Source organism: Balaenoptera musculus, chromosome 17, assembly GCF_009873245.2.
Source record: "Balaenoptera musculus isolate JJ_BM4_2016_0621 chromosome 17, mBalMus1.pri.v3, whole genome shotgun sequence".
NCBI classification, from domain to species: domain Eukaryota; kingdom Metazoa; phylum Chordata; class Mammalia; order Artiodactyla; family Balaenopteridae; genus Balaenoptera; species Balaenoptera musculus.
The window spans coordinates 41,391,510-41,414,762 of NC_045801.1; the positions used below are offsets into that span (position 1 = coordinate 41,391,510).

Sequence of the window (23,253 nt, forward strand, 5' to 3'; positions counted from 1 at the left end):
GTTAAACATTGAGGTAACATATAAGCGACTGCTCCATTTCTAGGTATGTGCAAGAGAAATAAAAACATGTCTACGCAAAAACCTGTACACAAATGTTTGTCACAAGATTATTCACAATAGCCCAAAGGTGGAAACAACCCAAATGTCAACTGATAAATCAATAAACTGTAGGTCATCCATACAAAATTAATTGGCAACAAAAAGGAGTAAGTACTCATGCATGATACAACATGAATCTTAAAAACATACTAAGTGAAAAAAAGCAGGTCACCAAAGACCACGTAATGTATGACTTCATTTGTCAAATGTCCAGATAAGGCAAATCTATAGACAGAAAGTAGATTAGTGGTTGCCTAGGGCTAGGGGATTGGGGAGTGGTTGCTAATGAGTGCAGGGCTACTTCTGAAGTGATGACAATGTTTTGGAAACAGTGATGATGGTTTCAAGAATATACCAAAGCCACTGAATTGTATAACTTTATCTTATTTTCTTAATTGTATACCTTAAATGGGTGAACTGTATGGTAAATGAATTATATCTCAATAAAGCTAAAAATAAAGAAGAGTAAAGCATATTATTTCCTCTAAACATTAAGCTGACAGGAGCAAAATCTGTTTAAAGTGATACTAACTACTCCTTTTTTCTTGATAAACTGTTAGATAATACCATCAAAGCTTTACAGCAATCATTTTAACTAACGTAATTAAATATAACAATGGTTTGGATGGTGAAGATCATGTTAGCAATATTATCGACCAACTTCCTCAACCTTTCTATTACTGATCAATTAAAAAGATAGGATTATCAAGCCAAGAAATTCTACCTTTGCCAATTTCTGTTTTTGCCAAATACTACATTTAGAGTGGATGCAAAGAGCAATACTGTTGGTTAAATGGCTTAAAATTCTACTTTCTAGAGTTGAAATTTGGTATACTAAGTGTACCGTTGCAAAGAAATTTTTCAATTACTTCAGATGCCAAATACAAAGTAATTTTTAAGAAATTTACCGTAAGAGAATGCCATTGACAATAACCTTTATAGAAATGACCCTTAAAAAGTTTAAAACAACCAACACCAATATTATGGAGCCTAACATAACAGATACTTAATAAATGTTGAATGAATTGAAAATAATTTAGCTTTTAAATAAAAACTTTAAAGTTACTATCAATAAAATAAACACTGTTTCATGTATTTTCATCCTAGACTTTACTATTCAATTTTATTTATCTTCTAATGTATAGCAATCACGTGGATTTGTAGATAATTGCTACTATACTGTATAAAGCTACAACATATATTTGAGAACAAATTAGCATATCCAAGAGAAAGATTACAGCTCAAGTACATTTTTGAATGTTTCAAAAATCATAGGTATACAATTCAGTACTACCCATTTATAAGAATTTCAGGGACTTCCCAGTACAGTGGTTAAGACTCTGTGCTTCCACTGCAGGGGGCACAGGTTCGATCCCTAGTTGGGGAACTAAGATCTCACATGCTGCATGCAGTGCGGCCAAAAAAAGAAAAAAATTTCAGCATAAGAGTGACAAAGATATATTAACAAATGACTTTATATAAAACTGGCCATTGTATGCACTTGACCCAAAGGCATGAATTCCTGTATTAAGGTGTATTCAATTTAATATTTTTCCTTGGCATCTACAAATTTTTGCTTCCTTTATGCCAATAGTTACCAATTTGGTTAATGTACTGGGGGTCCAGTACAGTCCAAGTAAATTTCATTCAAGAGAACAGCATGAGAAATTGGCACCAAAATCATTTCAGGTTCATATATAAGATTTATAAAAGCTTTAAAAATTACAGAAAAAATTCTGGAAGAAAACACAGCTTGGACTCTATTTGCAGGTAAACTCCATGAAAAAGAGGCAATCTCTGTTCACTGCTCTACTCCTAGTGCCCAGAACAATGCCTGGCACATAGAAGGCACTCACAGCTGTTGAAATGAGGTAAAATATGCATAACATCTCCATTAACCTTAGCAAGGGGTAAAAAATCTTCAAGTCACAATATGCACAGAAGGTAAGTTGTAAAATATTTTTTATTGTAAAAACAGAGTCAATAGAGGTTGACAACATAAATGTCATCTCAGAACATTTCCCCTTGGCTCCTGAATTTGCTAGGTTCCTATGTACGAGCAAGTCTCCATTAGCACTTCTCAGATTTCATGGTCCTTTTTGGATATGTTTATTGATTATATGTAAATATTGCTTAGAAACAAAAGTCCATATGATATTAAAACAACAAAAAAAAACCTGTTGTGCCTTTCTTTCACATTTCCTACAGGGAGATCTATGTATCTCAGGTGCTTGCACAATTTAAAAGTAAAGCTAGTGCCTTAACCAAACCAAAGAATCCTCCATCACAAGTTATTAAATCAAACCTCTCATGACATTTGCAATATCCAGATTTAAAGATTTTAAAACAAAAGAATTTAGAATTTAAAACAAACTTCAGACTGATTTTTCATATTTGAAAGACTACAGTTATTTGCAGCATACAAATGGAGAGTAGTGCAAAATGCATCAAGTTTTATATGATAAATATTCTTTCAACCTAATGGCTGCCTCAAAAGCAAAGAGTGAAAAATTACCTCTTCTTAAAAGCAGTCTAGACTGACTCAATAAAGTTCGCAATTTAGAAAGATCAATTGCTACTCTATTTCCATAGATTGCAAAATGATTTCAGAAACAGATTAAACATACAACTGTTTTACAAAAATAGAAATATTGTTTGGGACTTTACAAAACTTTATAAAATATAACACTATATTTGTAAATTCAAGATAGTTTCACACTGAAATAGAAAATACTTCCACAGATATGAAGTCTAGTCAAACTTAACTGGTCTCTCTTGACCATTCTCATATATTATTTCTTCCAAATCTTCAACCTAAGTAGATCTGTGCTCTAGCATGAGATTTTTTTAAAGAGACTGTTTAATTTCAAGAAGTTGTATAAGATTTTTCATTCTAGAAACAATGTTAAAGCAGATGAATTTATACCTAAAAATATGTCTTACTAAAAGTAGCAATAATGCAATGACAGTTTGTATTTGATAAATGTCAAACCAAATTCCTCAGAATGACAATAATTTGGTACCTACAAAAAGTAAAAATATACAGTAATCACAACTATTTTATGGAAAAATATTTATTCATATAGAATAAAGAACCTCTAAATTTAGTTATTTGTAGCTGTCAAATGAGAAGTATTTTCTAATTACACCCATTTATAACATTCATTTTACACCTCAAAGAGCACCAGTGTATTTTTAAAACAAACTAAAAAGTGAGAAGGGGCTTATTACATGCAACAGTGCTATTATGATAAGGCACCACCTGGTATACGAAAAAGCCAAACAAAGTATTTCCAAAGCATGTATTTCTGTTACTGGTGTCTTAACCTTTAGATAGGATGGTTAGAAAAAAGCGAATAACATTATTAACTGACCACATCATACTCCTTTTTCCATCATTCTTTGCTTTTAGTTTTTCCATATAACAGAACATATAATAAACAACAGTGTAGTACATATGTTAAATAAACATCTTTTCCCAACCATTCAAGAAAATAGTCTAGAATTAAAACAAGAATAAGAAACCAAAACTTTATCTGATATATTCGCAACAGTCTATCCCTGTAGAAGAACAGGGAGCTGGGGGAGGTGAGGAGAGTGGCAGCAGCAGTTGGGGTTGGGGGATGGTAACAGGACCTATTTTCTATAGAATATATTGAGGCACATAGGTTATAAGTTTCTCAGGCAAATTCATGGCTAGAGCAAAACTGACAGAAAGCTCAGGATTTTACATTCCCCCCAGAGCTGATTTCTCAGATAGTCACATCCGATTAAATATTTCAAAATATGCCTTTAGTCACTGCTATCATCATCGTCATCATCGTCAGATACATCATTTAAAGGAGATTTCAATGACTGACTGTAAGAGTCCGATCTAGTAGGCTGGCACGTGGCCATGTCCCCAGTAGAAAGCAGGTCATAGCAGAAGTCACAAATCCTCACAGGCTTAGAGGACTGGCTGGGAAGAAGAAATCTCTTTTCAGAGCAGGGCCCACAGACAACAAAACCACATTTGCGGCAGTGGTGACGACGATTAACAGGTGTGAATTTTGCTCTCTGACAGCGCATACACACAGTTGCCTCAGAGTCAGGAACCCAGACAGCAGCATGTTCATTACTGGGTGTCTTCCCACTTTTGGAGAGCAAATCAGTAACACATTTATTTATGTGATTCATCCATTCCGATTTCTCAGTGGCAGTGGCAGCATAAACTGCAAACGATTTAGTTGGCGTCTTGATCAGCCATCCATTCCTCAAGTCTCCCTCATCTTTGATAGAATCAATTGTGACATTTTCCAGGGGAATAATATGTTGTTTGTTATATTTTTTCTTCTGGATGACAATATTGCCATATACAAGAATATCATTAAATAAGAAAAACTGCCTTGCTTTAGGCTTTTTTCTGCACAACTTAGTCAATACTCCTTCTCCAATAAGAACCCGTCCAGGTATAGTTAAGGGTTGGCCAGCTGCTCCAAAACAGTTTTCTACTATATTTATACGTCTAGTATTTGCTTCACTGTTTGCCAAGCGATCCACCATCTTTTGCTAATAGCCTTTAAAAAAAGAGAGAGAGAAATTAGCTCATAGAAATTATAAATTCATATAAGTTAAAAAAATTATACAATCTGAATTTAATCTAACAAATCATTACTTCTACCCAAAGGCACAATTCCCCAATTGTTTCCCTCTAAGATAATCACTAAGTATACCAAAAGAGCTAACATCTCCCAATTTTTATAATCATCAAAAACACTTATTAACCATCTCCATATAGTATCATTAGCAGGTATTTATAATAGTATAAACTTCTTGCAGACATAAAACAACAAATAATTAGAAAATGAATATAAGCCATCAGCTTCATGAAATTTAATCTCTGAGGAATTCTGAACAAGAGGGCCAAATATTATATAAGAGAAACAACTATGATTTTTCCAGTCGGCTCTCTTACCATTGAGCTAAAGCCTCAATCCTCTCACCTGGATTACCAGAATGGTTTCCCAACACACCTCACTGCCTTAGGTCTTGCCCCTTAAATCAATCTTCAGGCAGTGATCTCTCAAATGCAAATTTGACCATACCATTACTCAAAATTATTCCCCTTAACCTGTAAAATGCAGAATCTTTAACATGGCATTTAAGGCCCTTCATTATCTGGTTCTTGCTTATCTTCCCAGACTCATCATAAGTCACTCTTTACCTCAAACGTTATGTTCTAAGAAAACCCTACCACTTGTAGTCCATTTCAACCATACACATCTTCTCTCATGCTCTTGCATCCTTTACTACTTACTACCCTCAGCTGACTCTTATCATCCTTCAAGACTCAGTTTAGTTTATCATACCTACTCCAAGAAGTCTTCCTTAAACTCTGTTAGACTAAACACCTTCCTCTGTGCTCTTCATATTCCCTGTACCTTCTGGACTCACTCTTACCAAAGGATTGAAATCTGTCTTCTCCATAGGTGCAATGGAACCTAAAAGGCAGAGACCATCTGATATCTATCTTTGAAACGCACACTGTCTGGCATAGTCAAAGTGCTCAAAAATGTTGACAAGAACATCTTGGCAATGTGCAAAAAACCCACATTAATCTAGTCTTAAATGATCGAAGATTTAATCTCTAGATCCAATATTGACTTCACTCAAGTCCCAGAGTTGTGCCTATTTCAGACCACTAACCTAACAATACCACACTATAACCAAATCACATTAGAAAGGAGAGGAGCATTTAAAGAGTGAGAGCATAGTTAAGTTCCAGTATTCAGCTCACAAACTGATGACACTGTAACCCTTCTTGGCCTCCATTATAAAGGATATGACAATTCTGATTATTCCTGAATTCTGTCTCTCCCCTAATCCTGGGTCCTTATAAAGCCCTCTTGCCTTCCACAAGGATGGACTCTGCCCTGAAAGTTGTTCCCAAAAATTAATATGACAACACATGGCTTCAAACTGTGATGGCCTCTCTTTCTAATTAGGGCAAATCTGCCAGCCAATTAAAAGTCTACTGCCCTATGCACAAGTGCATCACAGAAGAGAAAATAAAAAAAGTAAACATGAAAAGAGGCTCAACCTCATCCATAATTAAATAAATGAATAAAACATTAGGATATGTTTTCATTCATCAGATTAACAAAAATTTTAAAAATTTCTTAAGATGCAGTAATACTGAAGATATAGGGAAACAGGTACCCTCACACACTATAGAAAATATGTGTACCCACTGACCCAGGCACTCAAAAGATATGTACAAGTATATTCAACGCAGCACTGTTTGTAACAGAAAAAAACACTGGAAAAGCTCCAAATGTTCATCAAGAGGAACTGGTTGAACAATTTCTGATACACCCTTAATAATATGCTAGATATCTGTTAAGAATGTGATAGATCTAAATACAGTGATATGGGAAAATGCTCAAAATATTGATATCTAGGTGGGGAGAGTTGAACATAATGATCTCATTTTTGTTTCAAATATATACCAAATTTCATCAAATCTAAGATGCTATTGATTTTAAGACACAGTCTCATTTTATGTGCTACTGAGAAAGAAAAATGCTGCCAATTAAATCATGGCAAACTCTTGATTATACGACATCCCAATTTTAGAGACATAAAATATAGTAAAACACGTTCATCTTTAGACTCAATGAAATATGGTATAAGCGCATAATATTAGACACTATTAAGTATGTAAAATTAGAAAACTATATACCATAATACCAATAATGGTTATTTATCTCTGGGAAGTACAATTATGGATAATCTTTCATACTTTACATGATAGTCAAACATTCAACAAGTGTTTGTTAGGCACTGATCTGGGTACAGGAAAAAATAATAAACAACACAGGCAAGGTCCCTGCTCTTCAAGGCTTACATCCTAGTTGGCGAGGAGGCAAAAAGAAAAAAAATCAAGACCCAAGTAATAATTAACATTGTAATTTTTTAAAGTGATTTTTTAAAAAATCCACTGGGACTACTCAGTCTACTCAGACTGGATGGTCAGGGTATCTAAAGTGGTATCTTTTCAGCTCATAGGGCAGAACTAGATATGCATACCTGAGGGACGAGGATGAGGGAGAATATTCCAGACAAAAGGAATAACTACAAAGGTCCTAAGGCAAGAAAGAGGTTGGCACCTGTGGAAAACTGAAAGTATCTATTTATTCCCAGCTGAATCAATTACTGATTCTACTCATTATACAGTTATTAATCAGCTCATATACAATGCAAACAGGTTTCCTATTATTGCTAATACTGGAATTAATACCACCACAAATTTGTGCAGTGCTTTTCACATTTATTATCTTCTGATTTTAACTGTCTCAAACTGCTGTGAAGTTTTTATCTCCCAACGAAGGATCTAGTACTATTAGCTGAAATGTGAGCTGAAGGAGAAACTAAGGCACAAATAAAGAGATTCAGGCAAAACAGCCTGGAATTAACTCTACTCACTGGGAGCCCAAGCAAGAGCTGAGCACTTCACATGTTATTACTGTATTTCCTACCCAGGGCAACCTTATGATAGATATGCACTATTAGCTCCAGTTTATAGATGAGCAAACTGACGTAAAGGAGTTAAGTACCATGCCCAAGGCTGTCACAGAACTGAGGCTCAAAGCTGATTCCTCCGCGCTGTTACCAGTGTATCATGGCACACTGATTATTCCTTAAGGCTCCACTGACTCTATAAGAACTAAGAAAGGTATTGCTAACCTCTGGACCTTCACCGCAAACCTTAAAAATACTGAAGATAAAAGAATACTAATTTGAGCAAATAACCTGAAAGGATAGGTCATCATGATTTAAGGGAGAAGGGAGAAGGGAGATTATCGAAAATGAAATCAAAGTACCACCATTAGCTGGATTACTTCCAGATACCCCAAAGCAAGGCTCTTAATAAACTGTATTTAAGGCATTACGCTTTAGCCCAAGGCCTAAACAGGACCCTTTACGTTCCTCCAAAGTCCAAATCCAAATCTACTACCTATACAGTGAGGTGCCCCAAGCAGTAAGAACTCTCAAAGACTTTTGTGAGAGTATTAGAATACAAGAATACTGGGGCTAGCCAAGGAGTGAGTCCCTTGCATATCAGCATGAAAAGAAGCAGAAGACAACTATAAAATGTGGCCCAATTGGACTTCTGTCTACTTTTCTTAGGAAGGAATATCAGTGAATACAGTAAGAGCTAGGAAGAATGCTTCCCCATCTTCTGGCAGAGATGACTTCTTTAGGATAGATTCCAAGAAGTAAAATTACTGGGTCAAAAGGCACTAATGTTTAAAGCTCTTGCTACCTTTTACAAAATTTCCATTCTGAAAGGTAACACCAGTTTACCAAGTAGCACCATGACTATATCCATCCCATCTTGTTTCACACAGAATATTTTTCTTTAAAAATTTCAGCAAATAGAGTAGATTGTTTTAAATGGTATCTCATTTTATTCATTTTTTTACTTCTCTTTTATTCATTATGTTTATTCATTCAATAACTTTATTGAACACTTTCTGAACTCCAGACATTATCCTTTTCCTCTCAGAGCTCAGAGTATAATGAGGGAGAAACACAATAAGTAAATAAACCAATAGGTGATTCCAAAAGGTGAAGTGCAATGAAGGAAATCAGCAGTGTGCCAAGATATAGGGAAAAACTCATTTACTGAGTAGTTCAAAAAGACTGCACTGAGGTGGTGCTACACACTGGGTCTTAAAGGATGAGGAGTCAGCCTTGCAAAGGAACTAATACTATGGACAAAGGTCCTAAAACAGGAAAGAACAGTACTTTCAATTTAACTGAATATTTTATTTCATAGCTACCTCTTGAGACCAGCTACTTTCTAATGTGTTTACTAACTTGTATTTCTACACTCATATATTTAGAGGTTATTAATCTATATGAGTATATTACACATAAAGTCTACTAACCCATTTATTTCATTGCTTTTCCTAGTATATTAAGCTGTAACTTTGTTTACGGTGTTTGACACAAAGGGAGTTTTATTTCTTAAGTAGTTACACTTACAGATATTTTCCTTTGTGATTTTTTCCCATGACTGACTCCTAAGCTTCCCTTATCCAGTTATCAGATGCACCTATTTATTATTCTCTATGGTTTATGTTTTACATTTAATTCTTTTACCCACCTGAAATTTATTCTGTCATAGGTAAAAACCCTTTTTCATTTTCAAATATTTGCATTCTAAAGGAGCTAACTGCTCCAGAATCACCAAATACTGTGTGACCTCAGATTTCCTCACTTATAAATGGAAATAATAATAGCAGCTATATCGGGGGAGGATTAAATGAGATAATGCATACAAAATGTTCAGCAAGTAGTCCACATGTGGTAGCTATTATTTACTAGTATTAATAATCTAATCTACTGCTTTATGACACTCTATTATATTAAATTTTTATATAGTATTATAACACTGCTTCTGGGCTGTCTGGCCTAATCCATTAACCTGTTTTATAATTCTTTTGTCAGTACCATGCACCTGGTAAAACTAGTCTAGACTATTTCCCATTACTTAACCTTTTAAATGTTTTACCTAATCTCTTCTGCTTATTTGTCCAGATGACATCTACTTAGAACAGTGGTTCCCAACCTTAGCTGTCTGGAACCACAGGGGAACTCTTAACCTTTAGTATACCATAAAAAAATAGCCATCCCAATTTACTCTCTGGGTCCAAAATACTCTTTTTATTTACTCTTAATATTTTAAGCCATTTTACAACTAATTTACAGAAATAAGAGTAAATGAATAGTAAAAAACAATAACTTTAAGAACAATATAAAAATTGAAACATAGCAAATTTCTTATTCCACATTTCTGTTATTAAAGGTATGTAGATACAAAAGTATAGTATCCTTTAAATGCAACTAACTGCTCATAAGGTGTCATGCATGAATCTATAATATTTCCATTTCTGTTTTTAGGAATATTATTTACTAATTAATTTTGAGTTTGAGAAAACTCATCTAGAAAATCATCAACTGAAGACTCATTGTCTGAGATTTCACTTATAATGTTTCACCATCATTATTAGTTTAAGTGTTGCTGTTTCTTTGCACTCATCCTCTGACTTGTCCAATAGTTCTGAAATGTCTAGCTTTGCTCATTTTTTTGTCATTAGATGAAAATGAAAAAAATCTAAATTCTCAAATATGCTAAATGAAAGCTTAAAATAAACAAAAAGACTAAAGATATCTCCAAATTGCTTTCGTATCTTTTTGAAAGATGATGCAATACTTTGGTTAATGTAATAATAAAACTGAAAAATGGTGCAATAGTGGTGATTTTTTTTATCACTGCATCATCCGTCCAGGCAATCACTTCTATTTTCTTCTTTTTGGTTAAATAATTCCTAAGATAATAAATTAGTAAAATGCTTCAAGATATAGGAAAAACAAGATCACTCACTAAAATCCTATATCTTAGATTTATACATGTCCAACGAACCCATACGGTAATAACAAGCTATGTTTTTTAATACGTAAATTTCCTTTTGGTTTCGAAAATCTCTAAGAAATAATAAAATTTTAAAAATGTCAATCACTACAAATAATTAGAACTGCTTAAAATATCAATAGAGGGCTTCCCTGGTGGCGCAGTGGTTGAGAATCTGCCTGCTAATGCAGGGGACACGGGTTCGAGCCCTGGTCTGGGAAGATCCCACATGCCGCGGAGCAACTAGGCCCATGAGCCACAACTACTGAGCCTGCGCGTCTGGAGCCTGTGCTCCGCAACAAGAGAGGCCGCAGCAGTGAGAGGCCCGCGCACCGCGATGAAGAGTGGCCCCCACTTGCCGCAACTAGAGAAAGCCCTCGCACAGAAACGAAGACCCAACACAGCCATAAATAAATAAATAAATAAATTTAAAAAAAAAATCAATAGAAACTCAAAATACAAAACTGAGACCAACAGGTTGTGAAGATAGATATTAAAGGTTAAGAAATACTGATAGGGCTTCCCTGGTGGCGCAGTGGTTTGGAGTCTGCCTGCCAGTGCAGGGGGCGCGGGTTCGAGCCCTGGTCTGGGAGGATCCCACGTGCCGCGGAGCGGCTGGGCCCGTGAGCCGCAGCTGCTGGGCCTGCGCGTCTGGAGCCTGCACTCCGCGGCGGGAGGGGCCTCGGCGGTGAGAGGCCCGCGCACCGCGATGGAGAGTGGCCCCCGCTCGCCGCGGCCGGAGAGGGCCCTCGCACTGAAGCGAAGACCCAACACAGCCAAAAATAAATTAATTAATTAATTTAAAAAAAAAAAGAAATACTGATATCTAGATCCCTCCCCGCAGGATGTTCTGATTTTACTGGTCTGGTCTGGGTACTGGGACACTTTAAAGTTCCTCAGGTAATTCCACTGTGCAGCTAAGGTTTAGAACCATTTCCAATTACAATAAATAAATGAAAAAAATAGAGACCAAATCCACTGAAATTTTGGTGAATTCATATGTTCCTAGCAGGTTGATACTATCTCTTCCCAAGGTTTTAAATCTTGTTTAATGGCCCAGTAATTTTGTACATTTCTTCTCACAAAATTGTTACATTACTTAGATTCTCAAGTATCTCATACTTTTTGTTGCTATTTTGAATCTAGTCTCTTTTCCACATTGTATTTTCTAATTCATTACTACTACTGATAAGAAAACTACTAATATATCTGTTAGTTTCATCCCACATCCAGCCACTGCAGAGAACTCTACACATCCAACAGTTTTCCAACTGATTTCCTGTCTTCTTTTCCAACAAAAGGTGTCTGGCAGCCTTAATTCATAGTTTAAAATGTAAGAACCACAGGAAAAGCATACTAAAAACAAAACAAAGAAACCCTCTTAACTTTTATAAAGACAGCTTTATATACCAATTTTAAAAAATTAAACCATCCAAGCTTCAAGTTATCTCCTTCACAACTGTAGACAAGAACTACATTTGCATCGTCCAAGTTCCACACTAGTCTTTTGGTAACATCTTGTTTCTAAAGTTAATATGTTCTTCAATGGAGTGTCTACCACCTGTTAAAAATGTAATACTAGAAGAGGCAAAAACTCTTTTTTAAAAAAAGAGTCAGAATGCTATTTACAATTGAGAAGACAGCCCAACTGTCACAGAATACTATGGCCCAGTTCTTCTTACTGAAAACCAATACTTCTATCTCATCCCTGCAGGTGAGTTTAAAACAAAAAAATCACCTAATTAATTTCTTACACGTACCCAAGACATCTGATATCAGTGAGCTTCAGTATTCAACTGTGCATTATACTGGAAAAAAACAATAAACTATGAACCAAAAGACCTGGATTCTAATCTCAGCTCTGGCACTAAATAAGAGATTTCATACAAGCTACCTAACTGCTCTACACACACACACACACACCAACTACCACCTTGAATAAAATAATCTGCAAAGCCCTTTCTTGTCTTTAAAATAAGAAATTTCATACAAGCTACCTAACTGCTCTACACACACACACACACACCAGCTACCACCTTGAATAAAATAATCTGCAAAGCCCTTTCTTGTCTTTAAAATAATGAACTCTGATAGTAGATGGGCCATACTTCTGGTTTACTAAGACTAAAAATTAATTTTTAATCAAACTTTTGACTATGTGTTAATATCAATTGAGATTTCAAAATCTGTGTTACTGCTGAATTAAGACTACAGAAACTGTAAAAGGAAAAAAAGGAGAGACAAACAGGAAAGTCGGGAAAGAAGAGATTTTTTTAAAAAGCAGCAAGAAACTATCAGAGGTACATCCTCCCTGGGCAAATGTGTAGGTATTAGAACTACCCCTCTCTCCTAATGCACCTAAGTCAAATGAACAATTATTCTAAGCACCTACCATATGCAAAGGACAGAGCAGTTTTTACTTTCAAAAGTTCTAAAAAAAAAAAAAAAAAAAAAAAGTTCTATAATTTAGTAAGCATAATAATAATCAGGAAATTCTAGGAAATTCTAAAGACTTTCAGTAAACTACTAGGATAATAAAGCAAAGAAGAAATACTTGAACATTTAGCAAATTACATTTGGAATTTTAGTAAATTTTACTGATTCTATCAATAAGAAGGGACAGTTTTTCCGTCCCCTTTCCACTAGCATTTCTGCCTCTGTGGCAAACCAATTATACAATATGTATTGTAGAAATTAGTAGTGATCAAGGAAACATTCATTTCTTAGGTAAGAAAAAAGGAACAACCTTTTATATTAATTTTAAACTCATAAAGGTGGATTGATAAGAACTGAAACTTCTAAACTTTGAATCATATTTACAGAGAACCATAGTAATTTGTTTTAAATCTCTTGTAGGCACTAAATTTGCGGATTACTGAAAAGTAGACTCAAATGCACTACACTACAGGCTTAACCAAGAAAGGAAAAAGAAAAAGCATTTACTCAACACCTACACGTGCTAGGCACGTCCACATTTTTCTATTTCATTTAATAATCTCAATTTTGTTAAAACGGATAATCATATCCATTTTACAAAAAAGTAAATTGAGTCATGGACTAGTTAAGGAATTTTCCCAGTCGCACAGTCAGTTTTTGTAAAAAATGCATGTTCTTTCCATTATACTTTGCTACCTTCAGAAATAAATATTCCAGAAATATTTCACTCATGTGGACCTTATTAGGTATTTGGAGAAAGCCACTGATGACACAAAAATCTTAAAACACATGGTAATAAGTAGAACGTATGCTGAAAATAATTCTTCAAACACTAAAAGGAAGTGAAAAGTAAAGCAATGACTAATTTAGGGTGTAAGTAAAGGCAGTTTCAAATAGGTTAGGCTTGATAGAGAAACTCACCATGGTATACAAAGAATGACTAAGCCACAGTTGAAGATTTTTAAAAATTAATTTAGAAAGCCAGAACAGTCACATTGGGAGTTAAAAAAAGGTCTTTAGAAAGGGAAAGAATACGGACCTCAAGCTTGAAACAAGTCCTCTAGTCTTTAGCATTTAAACCATAACACACAAGGCAAGATTAATATACTTTAACTACAGCTATGCTCAGGTACTATTCAACAACCAAAGGTTCCCTGGCCAACTGAACTAATTCCAAAATCCTTAACCTGGTATTCAAAGCCCTCCAGTCAAGCCCCAGCCTGCCCAGTCTATCTTTTCAGTTTTACCTCTTTCTGTATGTTCTCTTTGTTATAGTCAAACCAGACTACTAGTTATTCCCAGGTTATGGTCTGAGCTTCCTCTCCTCTACCTGAGCTCAGTATGTCCTTCCCCACTTGCTGTTCGGAAATCTTACCAGTCAGTTCAGTAACCTCATAGCCACATATTGTTTACGTTTAAATCCTCATACCATTTACCTGTACCATTTATGGCACTTATATTCTATTATGTTGTTTTTGTTTTTGTTTTTTTGGCTGCATTGGGTCTTCGTTGCTGCACATGGGCTTTTTCTAGTTGGAGGCTACCCTTCGCTGTGGTGTGCAGGCTTCTCTTGTTGTGGAGCACGGGCTCTAGGCGCGTGGGCTTCAGTAGTTGTGGCACGCAGGCTTCAGTAGTTGTGGCGGATGGGCTTAGTTGCTCTGCGGCATGTGGGATCTTCCCAGACCAGGGCTCGAAACTGTGTCCCCTGCATTGGCAGTCGGATTCTTAACCACTGTGCCACCAGGGAAGCCCTCTATTACGTTTTATAAAGACTTGTATACCTGCTTATTCCCAACAGATTTGGAGGTTCCTGAAAAAAAGATCATTTCCTACAACTTTGTATTCCCAATAGCACCTACAAAATTGCTTGCATATACATGCCATCACTGTGCACTGAGCAGTTAAAAGCAGCAGCAGCTTCTTGCCCTAGAGTTTTATGAAAATCAAAGACTTCATTTTTGACATCCATAGTACCAATTTTTACACAAAACAGGAACCACACCCTTCACTAGGCCCACAGATTTTAAATTTACAAGCAAATGTTCTCGTCTATTTAACTATAGTATCTAACTGTGAATTCTAAGTATTGAGCATAGCAGATCCTGTTTTTAAAATCTCAATCTCAAGATAATATATAAAAATGATTTCTTCTCTTGCCGAAAAGCACAGCTGTTTAGTTAGCAAATAAAAAATGATGGTGTATGCGTATTTTCATCATCAACAATATTCAGATAAAAAACGTCATCATTTCAAAAAGTATTTGTACAGGGGCAGCTGTACAGTGCTGACAGCTGTTAAATCATTGTGTAATATTTGAAAAATAAAGCTGGTACCCATCACATCCCTAACAAATTTTCTTTAGTATTTTTCAAAGCAGTTACAATCTACTCACTACGTTCAAGACTTTATGCTTTGTGTTAAAGGGAAAACAAGAATGAACCAGACACTGGGAATTAAGACATCTTCCCACAAGGTTTTAATAAAAAGCACAATGAAATAAATACTATAATAAAAACGTTAAAGCGGTAAGGAAGAACGCAGCAGTTGAACACTTGAAACAGGTTCTGAAAAATACACTGAAAAAAACACTGAAAACAGGTTGTGAACTTCAAGAGGCAAAAACATGATACGTAAAGGCATAAAGCTCTGCAAGGAAAAATGTGTTTTTAAAAAGTTACATGTACAGCTGCAGAAGAGGCTGGAGAAGAGATATTTAGTAGAAAAAAATAAGAAAAAAATAAGACAAGAGATTTTCTTGGTTCCTGAGAGTTCTTTTTGAAGCTCTGGGAAGGAGTGGCCTGATTTGATCTGGATTCTTCTAAGATAACTGTGGAAACAGTGAAAGATTTCAGGAGGGAGAGACTGAAAGGACCCAGTTGAAAAATTATTGCAAAAGTAAAAGGGAAAGTTGGTGAGAGTCTGAAGTTTGCAACAGGAAAAGAAAGAATCGGTAATGTTCAGGATTGCCATAACTAAACTAGATGTGGAAGAGTAAAATTGAAATTAAATCCCTGGGTTTTTAGTCTAAGCAATATGGAAGCTAGTAAAATCAATAATTTTCAATGAATTTCAAGTAGCAAACATTTACTGACTACTTACTCTGTACAAAGACAGAAGTACTCAAAACTAACAATCTTTGTGAAGGAGGACAGCCATATATCCAAGTTTATATATACAAGTATATATAACTCATGTATTATACATTAGGGTGTGTTTCTATAGGAAAGAGGATAATGGAAGTAACTGATAAGGAAGGAAACACAAAACAAAACAAGAAAGTGTTTGGTACTCATATAGTATGCTATGAACTGAGGAATATGATTACCTCAATCTGTGCACTCAAAATCTTAAGGAGCAGAGGAGAAACAAACCAAAAACATAAATTTTTTTTTAACTAAAAAAATAAAAAGAGTGATGAATAAGACCAAAGAGTGTAGTTGGGAGGTAATTTTGACCAGGGGGAATATTTAGGAACAACTCTTAAATGACTAGAAATTCAAGCTGGGCCTTAGAGCAAAAGTTGTAGGTCAAACTATTTAGGGGTGAGGGAGAGAGAAAGGAGATGATGGTGTACAAATACAATATATTCCCCAGATAGGAAATAATTGAGTCCAGGCTGAAGGAGGTAGGGCCTGGAGAATGTATAGTGGTAAACTAGAAACCTGGCAAGATAGGGAAGAGCCAAAATGCAGAGGAAAGTAAGCATCACACTGAACAGTTTAGACTTTATTGTACAGGCAATGGGAAGACCAAGGAAAATAGGAAAATATTAATAAGTACACAGAAGCAGAACACAGGATGAACTAGAGAGACTACCAAAGAAGCAAAACTGAAGGCAAAAAAAGCAGGAGCGTATTACAGTAGTCTCTAAGTGAGAGGTAACAAAAGCCTAAGCCACAAATTTGACAGCAGAAATAAAAAGGGGAAGATGGAAGTAAGAGAGATTACTGAGGTAAGGCAGAAAGGATTTAGGAACCAACTGAATGGGTTTGAAAGTGAGTATAAGATGACTTCAAAGGTTTAGGCATAAACCTTTGGGTAGATCAAATGCTAGTTTTGTTTCAGGAGGGGAAGAAATCAGTCTGGGACATACTTATCTTGAAGTATCTTCAAGGTATCCACAAGACAAACATCTGTCAGACAAATAGAAACCCCAAGATGAGCAGGGAGCTCCAGGACAGAAAGAGGTTTCGGAGTTATCTGTGAAGAGATGATCACTGATGCTGCGGAAGAGAGGAGAGGGCAGAGGACTAAACTATGGGGAATGCCTAGTTTAGAAAGCAGGAGAAGCAAGAGAAGAGAAAAGGGGAGACAAGAAAGCACAAAGCACCTTTTCAACATGCTTTCACATGTCTCACAAGTCTCAGAGACTAAATGACCTCATTGTACCAAAAGGTCACAATAAGCAGTGAAACGTGGGGGAAAAATCGAGGACTAAGGTAATGTACAGTAATATTTCAGAAAGCACTGCCCTTTGACCCTGGAATTTTTAATCACAGAAATTTATCCTGAGAAACAAACTCTTGGGGTTGCGGGGAAGGGAGGCTGTACTGTAAAGTTTTCCCTCTGGCATCAACTCTAATAGTGACAAACAGAACTTAAATTTCTAGCCCTAGAGAGGAATGGCTAAATATAACATTAAAAAAAGCCAAATATCATAAAAGAAAACATTTTACCACGTAAAAATTTTAAACTCAACACTAAGAGGAAAAAAGCCTTAAAGTTAAAGAAAAATAGTTGCACAATATGACAAAGGGTCAACATTTTTAATACATAAAGGGCTCCTGTAAATCAATGAGATAAAAGAAAAATATCCCAAAAGAAAAATGGGTAAGATACAAATGGCAATTTCCAAAGGAACAAATGAAAACGACCAGTAAATGGAAAAATGTTGGCTCTCAGTGCTAATCAAAGAAATAAAATTTAAATGATGTATTTATTATTCACCTCTCTAAGATGTGGAAAAAATAAGCACTCATATTCTTGAAAGTATACACTGGAATAACTTTTCTAAATGCCATTTCTGGCAATATAAGCACTTTAAAAAGTTTACACAACAATTCTACGCCCAAGAATATATGCAAAAAATAATTAGACCAGTGTACAAAGTTGTTCATATGAAGACGTTCACTGTAGCTTTGTCTATAATGTTGAAAAGTCAGAATCAATCTAAATGTTCAACAACAGGACATTAGTGAAGCAAATTAGGGCATATCCATATAATGGATTTTTAGACAGCTTTTTGGAGAACACAGATTAATATTTAATGTGGAAAATTGTTAAATAAGGCAATTTATTAAATAAAAGCTTCTAAACAGCACATGCAATATAAAATTTTTTTTTTAAAGTCTGGAAAGACACCCACTAAAAATTTAGTACTGGTTATCTCTAAGTACTAGGGTGAAATATTTTGATATTGCCTAATTATTTTATATTGAACACATATTCTCTCATAGACAAAGAAAAAAGTTTTTAAATTAACAAAATGCAAAGAATGTTTAGAAAAATATAATAAACACAAAGTTATAGGTATAATTAATAAAAATATAACCAAAGAATACAAAAATCTTTTTTATTTTTTTCCCCAACCACTGTTTAAATGAAACAAGTATAAAGAATTAAGGATAGTTCCGCTTATGGAAATGGAAAGGAAAAAGGGATTTAAAAAGTTGATGCAAAGAAGAAAACAGAAAATTCACATCATAAAATCCATAGAAGGAAGCAAGGTCATCTGTTAAGAGTCAAGCATTTCAAGATTGGGGTTAGCAACCTAAGAGTGAAAAGGCAATAGAGAAAATGAGTCAACTTCGGGATGAGAAAGGATTAGAAAGGAACTAGTACACAGGCAGCTGGAAAACAAATATTTAACAGTCACCATAGATGTGACTTTTTTCAGGAGTGCTAGGCAGGGACAAAAGTAGAAAAAGTAAAAGGTGATATCTATAAGTTGAGAACTGACCAGTTACATACAGCAAAGGTCGAGGAGAGGACGACTATGTGGTACTAGTGGGTTCACAGTATATGAACTATAGAGTTCAGGACTGGAAAAAAAACGAGAAAACTAACAGCGTGGGAGGGACTGCAGGTGACGATGAGAACAAAAAGCTGGTTCATCAGGTATGATGGAAAACAGGCCCTTGAATCACCTCTGGTCACAGATTAAGACCTGAGGTCTAAATGATGATAAGGTTAAATAACACAGGCATCCATGTAGGTTGTTAATGTAGAGTGGAGACGGTCGCCACCGGACTTACTGAACTGTAGTTCCAAATGTGGCCTTTCTGGTCTGAAATGAAGGTAACTGTTACTTTAACTTCCGTGCACGTCACTTTCCTCTAATGCAAATTCATTCTTTCTAACCTGACAGGAATTTGGCTGGCACTTAACCTCTCTCTGCACTTTATTCAACAACAAAATGAAGAGAATGAGGAGATGGGGGGTTGAATTAAATTAATGGTTCTCAACCCTGACTGCACATTAAAACAAACAAACAAACAAAAAACTGGCAAAGCTACCTATGCTTTGACTCCAAACACAGTAATTGTGATTGATTTGTTCAAGGGTGGGGTTCAGAAGCTCCTCAAGGAATTCTAATGTGCACCAAAGTTGAGAACTGAACTACGTATTCCTAAAGGTTGCTTCCCTTTTAAAATTCTATAATTCACTTCCACTCTGCTCATTTGCTAATTAACTTACTGAATATCCTGCACCAGGCACTTCCACAAACATCGTAGTAAATCTTCACAACACTGTTAAGCAAATACTTCTGTGTCCATTTCACAAGTGAGTCCAGTGAAGCTTAAAGAAGTGAAGTGACTTGTTCAAGAGTCACAAGCTAGAATGGAGCAGACCTAGAATTCAGGTTTGGTTTGGTTTTGTTCCAATCCACCCTACATACAACTTGCTTTCTCTAGCACTCACAGCAACTACTTGAATGCCTTCTATATTCTCTTCCCAGGACCTCCCAAACTGAGCACATAGTTTGTGGTTTATGGAGTGATTGGAGAGAAAGTTATGGGGGCAGGGAATTAACCCCAAATTCTACAGTAATTTCATTACAGAACTACAGAGCACCACCTAGTTTAAGTTTTGCAACTTAAAACAGCACTGTGAGAGTATATCTACAAAGTCTATTTTATTAAGCCAGCATACACCTTGCTATTAAGCATGCAGCTGGTGGTACAAAGCTGGTTCTCAAAGATAAACTTATCAATAGAAAAGCAATTGTTATATGTTTTCCAATAAGCAAGGCATTCTAAAACAAAATTCTAAGACAATTCTAGCAAAACAATAATTGGTAGAGAAATGAGAGTTGCTCTATCAAAGAGCTTAAATGTATAAATATGACCTTCAAAATTTTCAGGCATTAACTCTATTTCCATTCAGTGCAAATACTAAATACAGTCGCACTTTAAAAGTATGATTATTATCCTTTTGTTGACCCACAGCTGCTGCTTTTTTGTTGATTATACTTCAGTCCATTATCTACTTGGAAATCTCTTAACATTCAAGTTCTGTATCCCCAGTCCAAAATTAATTGAGTTACCAAGGTAAATCCCCCCCTCCCAAAAACAATTAGAGAAGATTTAACTACTTATGCCCATGGAAAGTGCAATTTAACAAGAAATTCATGAAGTATATTTACAAGAAACATATGTGCATTCATCCATTCCAACCTTTCCTGAACATCTGCTATATTCTTGGGACACTGGGGATGAAGAGGCAAGTTAGACCTCATGTGATGCCTGCTGTCAAGGAGGTGCCATGACAGATAAATGTTATATTTACTGAGATGCAATGGGATAGATAAGTGAATTATTCTTGGGGAGAAAAGTGGGGTGGGATAAGGAGAACAGGGCAAAAAAGCTTCAAAGAGTATATGCTCAAGTGAGTATATTTAAGAGGAAAAATTTCCTTGTAAATCAGGAAATTTCCTAGGAAATACTCTAGGAAATATATATGCTGAGGAACTAAATTAAAATCAGAAAGAGCAGCTAAGACAGAGGAACCAAGGTGGAAACAGAGTGCACCACAGGAATGAGTTATGTATCCTGCAAAGTTATGCTATTAAAAAAAATGAGAAGGCTTCAGTCATAAGACCTCAGTTAAATACCAGCTTGTCTGCTAAATTTGTGAAGTTAGTTAAATCACCTCATTCTCGGTAACTCTTACATCCAGAAAAATAAATATGTATAATGGCAATTACCTGACAATGAAGCAAAACAAAAAAAAAAAAACCCTAAGAAAATTAGCAATCAAATCTGAGCGGAAGCTATATTTTTACCTATAGTTCAAGAAGAGAAATTCTCCAAGACATGTTGAAGGGTTTATCTTATTTGTGGTTAAGAGTGCTTTCAGTACAATTAACAGAATTTGGAAGCTCAGATGCCTTCATTAAAACTAGTAATTTACATTCATTTACTAGGGTGATTCAAGCTGAATCTTTTTTGATGCCTTCCTTGGTCAGTACACCAGTTTTATTTTTTGAGGCGATTACATGTGCTTTTCAAATAAGTAACTTAATACCATTCACCTCCAACGCTGTGAGGACCCGAAACGATTTAAAATAGAAGCCTTCGTTAATACTGAATTAACCTCTACGCCTTGAGTACAGAAAAATGTAAATGCTCAAGACAAGGTAGGCATGCACCTTTAAGGAACTAAAGTGAAGGAAAAAACTTCGCAATGTCAAGATCACTTCACCTTATTCCTAAGAGAACAACACATGCCTTTAAGTCTCTCAGTGAACGTTCGTGTCTGTCTTTACTGAATTTTTTCAGTAACGTACTAAAACACAACAAAGAAGGTATTTATCAGCTTACATACTTTGTGAGTCTATGAATTACAGAGAAAGGCTTGGTTATCTGTAACCTTAATACCACCCATTATTCCCACCGCATACTCACAAGTTAACTGCTACAATGTACTAAGAGCGCGCAGGGGTATTCAAGACACATGAACAGCAAGCTCCCGGCCTTCAATAAAAATTTTAAAGAAAAACTAAATTCGTCAAAAGACCATACGACTTTAAAAGGCTCCAAATAAGTAAGGCGTTAGAGCCAGCGCTTCTATCAGAGCAAATTCTGCGGTGCCATTTTTTGCCCGAAATCACATAAAAATATGTTGTTCAAGTTACAACATCCCTGATGCCCACACCCTGCAAACTTTTTGGATAGAAAGATGTTGGCACCCTAAGACGCCGGTGGCCACGACTGGACCCCAGTCCTCACGCCTCACTTCTCGCCCTACCTCGGGGACCCCTTCGCGCGTCTGCCCGGCCCCCTCCCCGCGGCCCCGCGGACTGGACGAGCACCGGCGCGGCCCTGCCGGCTGCCCTCAAGCCCGGCGGGCGGGCGCGGCTCCCCCAGCGGGAGGGGAGCGGCCCGGGAGCGCCCCGTTTCTCATAGACCCCAACATGGCGTCGGTCGCCGCCGCCCGAGACGACAACACCTCCCCGCGCCGCCGACGGCCCGGGGACCGCGGTGGGAAGCGCGCAGAAAGTTTCGCTTCTCCTCTCCCGGCCCGCCAGGGGCCGCCGGACAACCAACCCGGGCTTCACCTACCCGGCCGGGCGCAGAAGGCGGCTGTAGAGAAGGTCCGACTCTTCCTCGTCCCGGGCGCCGGGCGCAGACTCTGCTCGCTCCTCCGCCCCAGCCTCCCAGGGTGTGCAGCCAGCGGCCCCGCGCAGCCGGCGCGATCCGGACTCAGGTGACCCTCCCGCCCCTCCGGTCGAAACCCACAACGGCCGCCGGAGCTGGCCTCTCCCCTGCGCGCGCACGGGCGCGCCGCCACCCACACGCCAGGCGCGAGCGCGAGCACGAGCACACTCACACCGCTCGCTCTCCGCCCTTTCTTGCCTGTTCCCTCGCCCCGCCCGGGCGGCCCCGCGCGACGTGCTCGAGGGGGCGGGGCCACCGCGGAGGCCACACCCACCTGGGCAGCCGGGGCGTGGGGTTGGCTCCTCCGCGCCGAGTGGGGTCGTGGGTCCTGGAGCTGATTGAGTGCACGTGCGACGCCTTACCTGGGTTGCCTAGCGCGGGCAAACTCTTAGAAAGGATCGTTCATCTCACCAAGAAGGTCTTAGCGAAGCTGGAAGAATGGAAGGAAAGCTGGGCCCCCCTCTCCCCCACCACCGAACGGGCCTCCGCGGGGAATTCAAGAACTTCCCGCAGCCTGGAAATAAAAGCTTTGGATTTAAAGCGTCGGGGCAGACATTTGTTTGCTACTACCACTTAGCACGGCGTTCCTTCCCCGTCACA

The 23,253-nt window shown here is 37.2% G+C and overlaps 1 protein-coding gene across 2 annotated transcripts; it reads right to left on the minus strand.

Annotated features, from left to right (window-relative positions):
- Positions 1-1,784: 1,784 nt before the first annotated feature.
- Positions 1,785-22,995, minus strand: PLEKHF2 (pleckstrin homology and FYVE domain containing 2). 2 transcript variants are annotated; one of them, XM_036830680.1, is made up of 2 exons: positions 21,901-22,546; positions 1,785-4,655 (listed from the first exon to the last, which is right to left on the minus strand). In XM_036830680.1, the coding sequence occupies exon 2, from the start codon at positions 4,639-4,641 to the stop codon at positions 3,892-3,894; it is 750 nt and encodes a 249-aa protein (XP_036686575.1). In that variant the 5' UTR covers positions 4,642-4,655; positions 21,901-22,546; the 3' UTR covers positions 1,785-3,891. The 2 variants fall into 2 exon arrangements, with proteins under 2 accessions (XP_036686575.1, XP_036686574.1); XM_036830679.1 differs by lacking the exon at positions 21,901-22,546 and adding an exon at positions 22,558-22,995 and having other exon boundaries at positions 1,787-4,655.
- Positions 22,996-23,253: the final 258 nt, after the last annotated feature.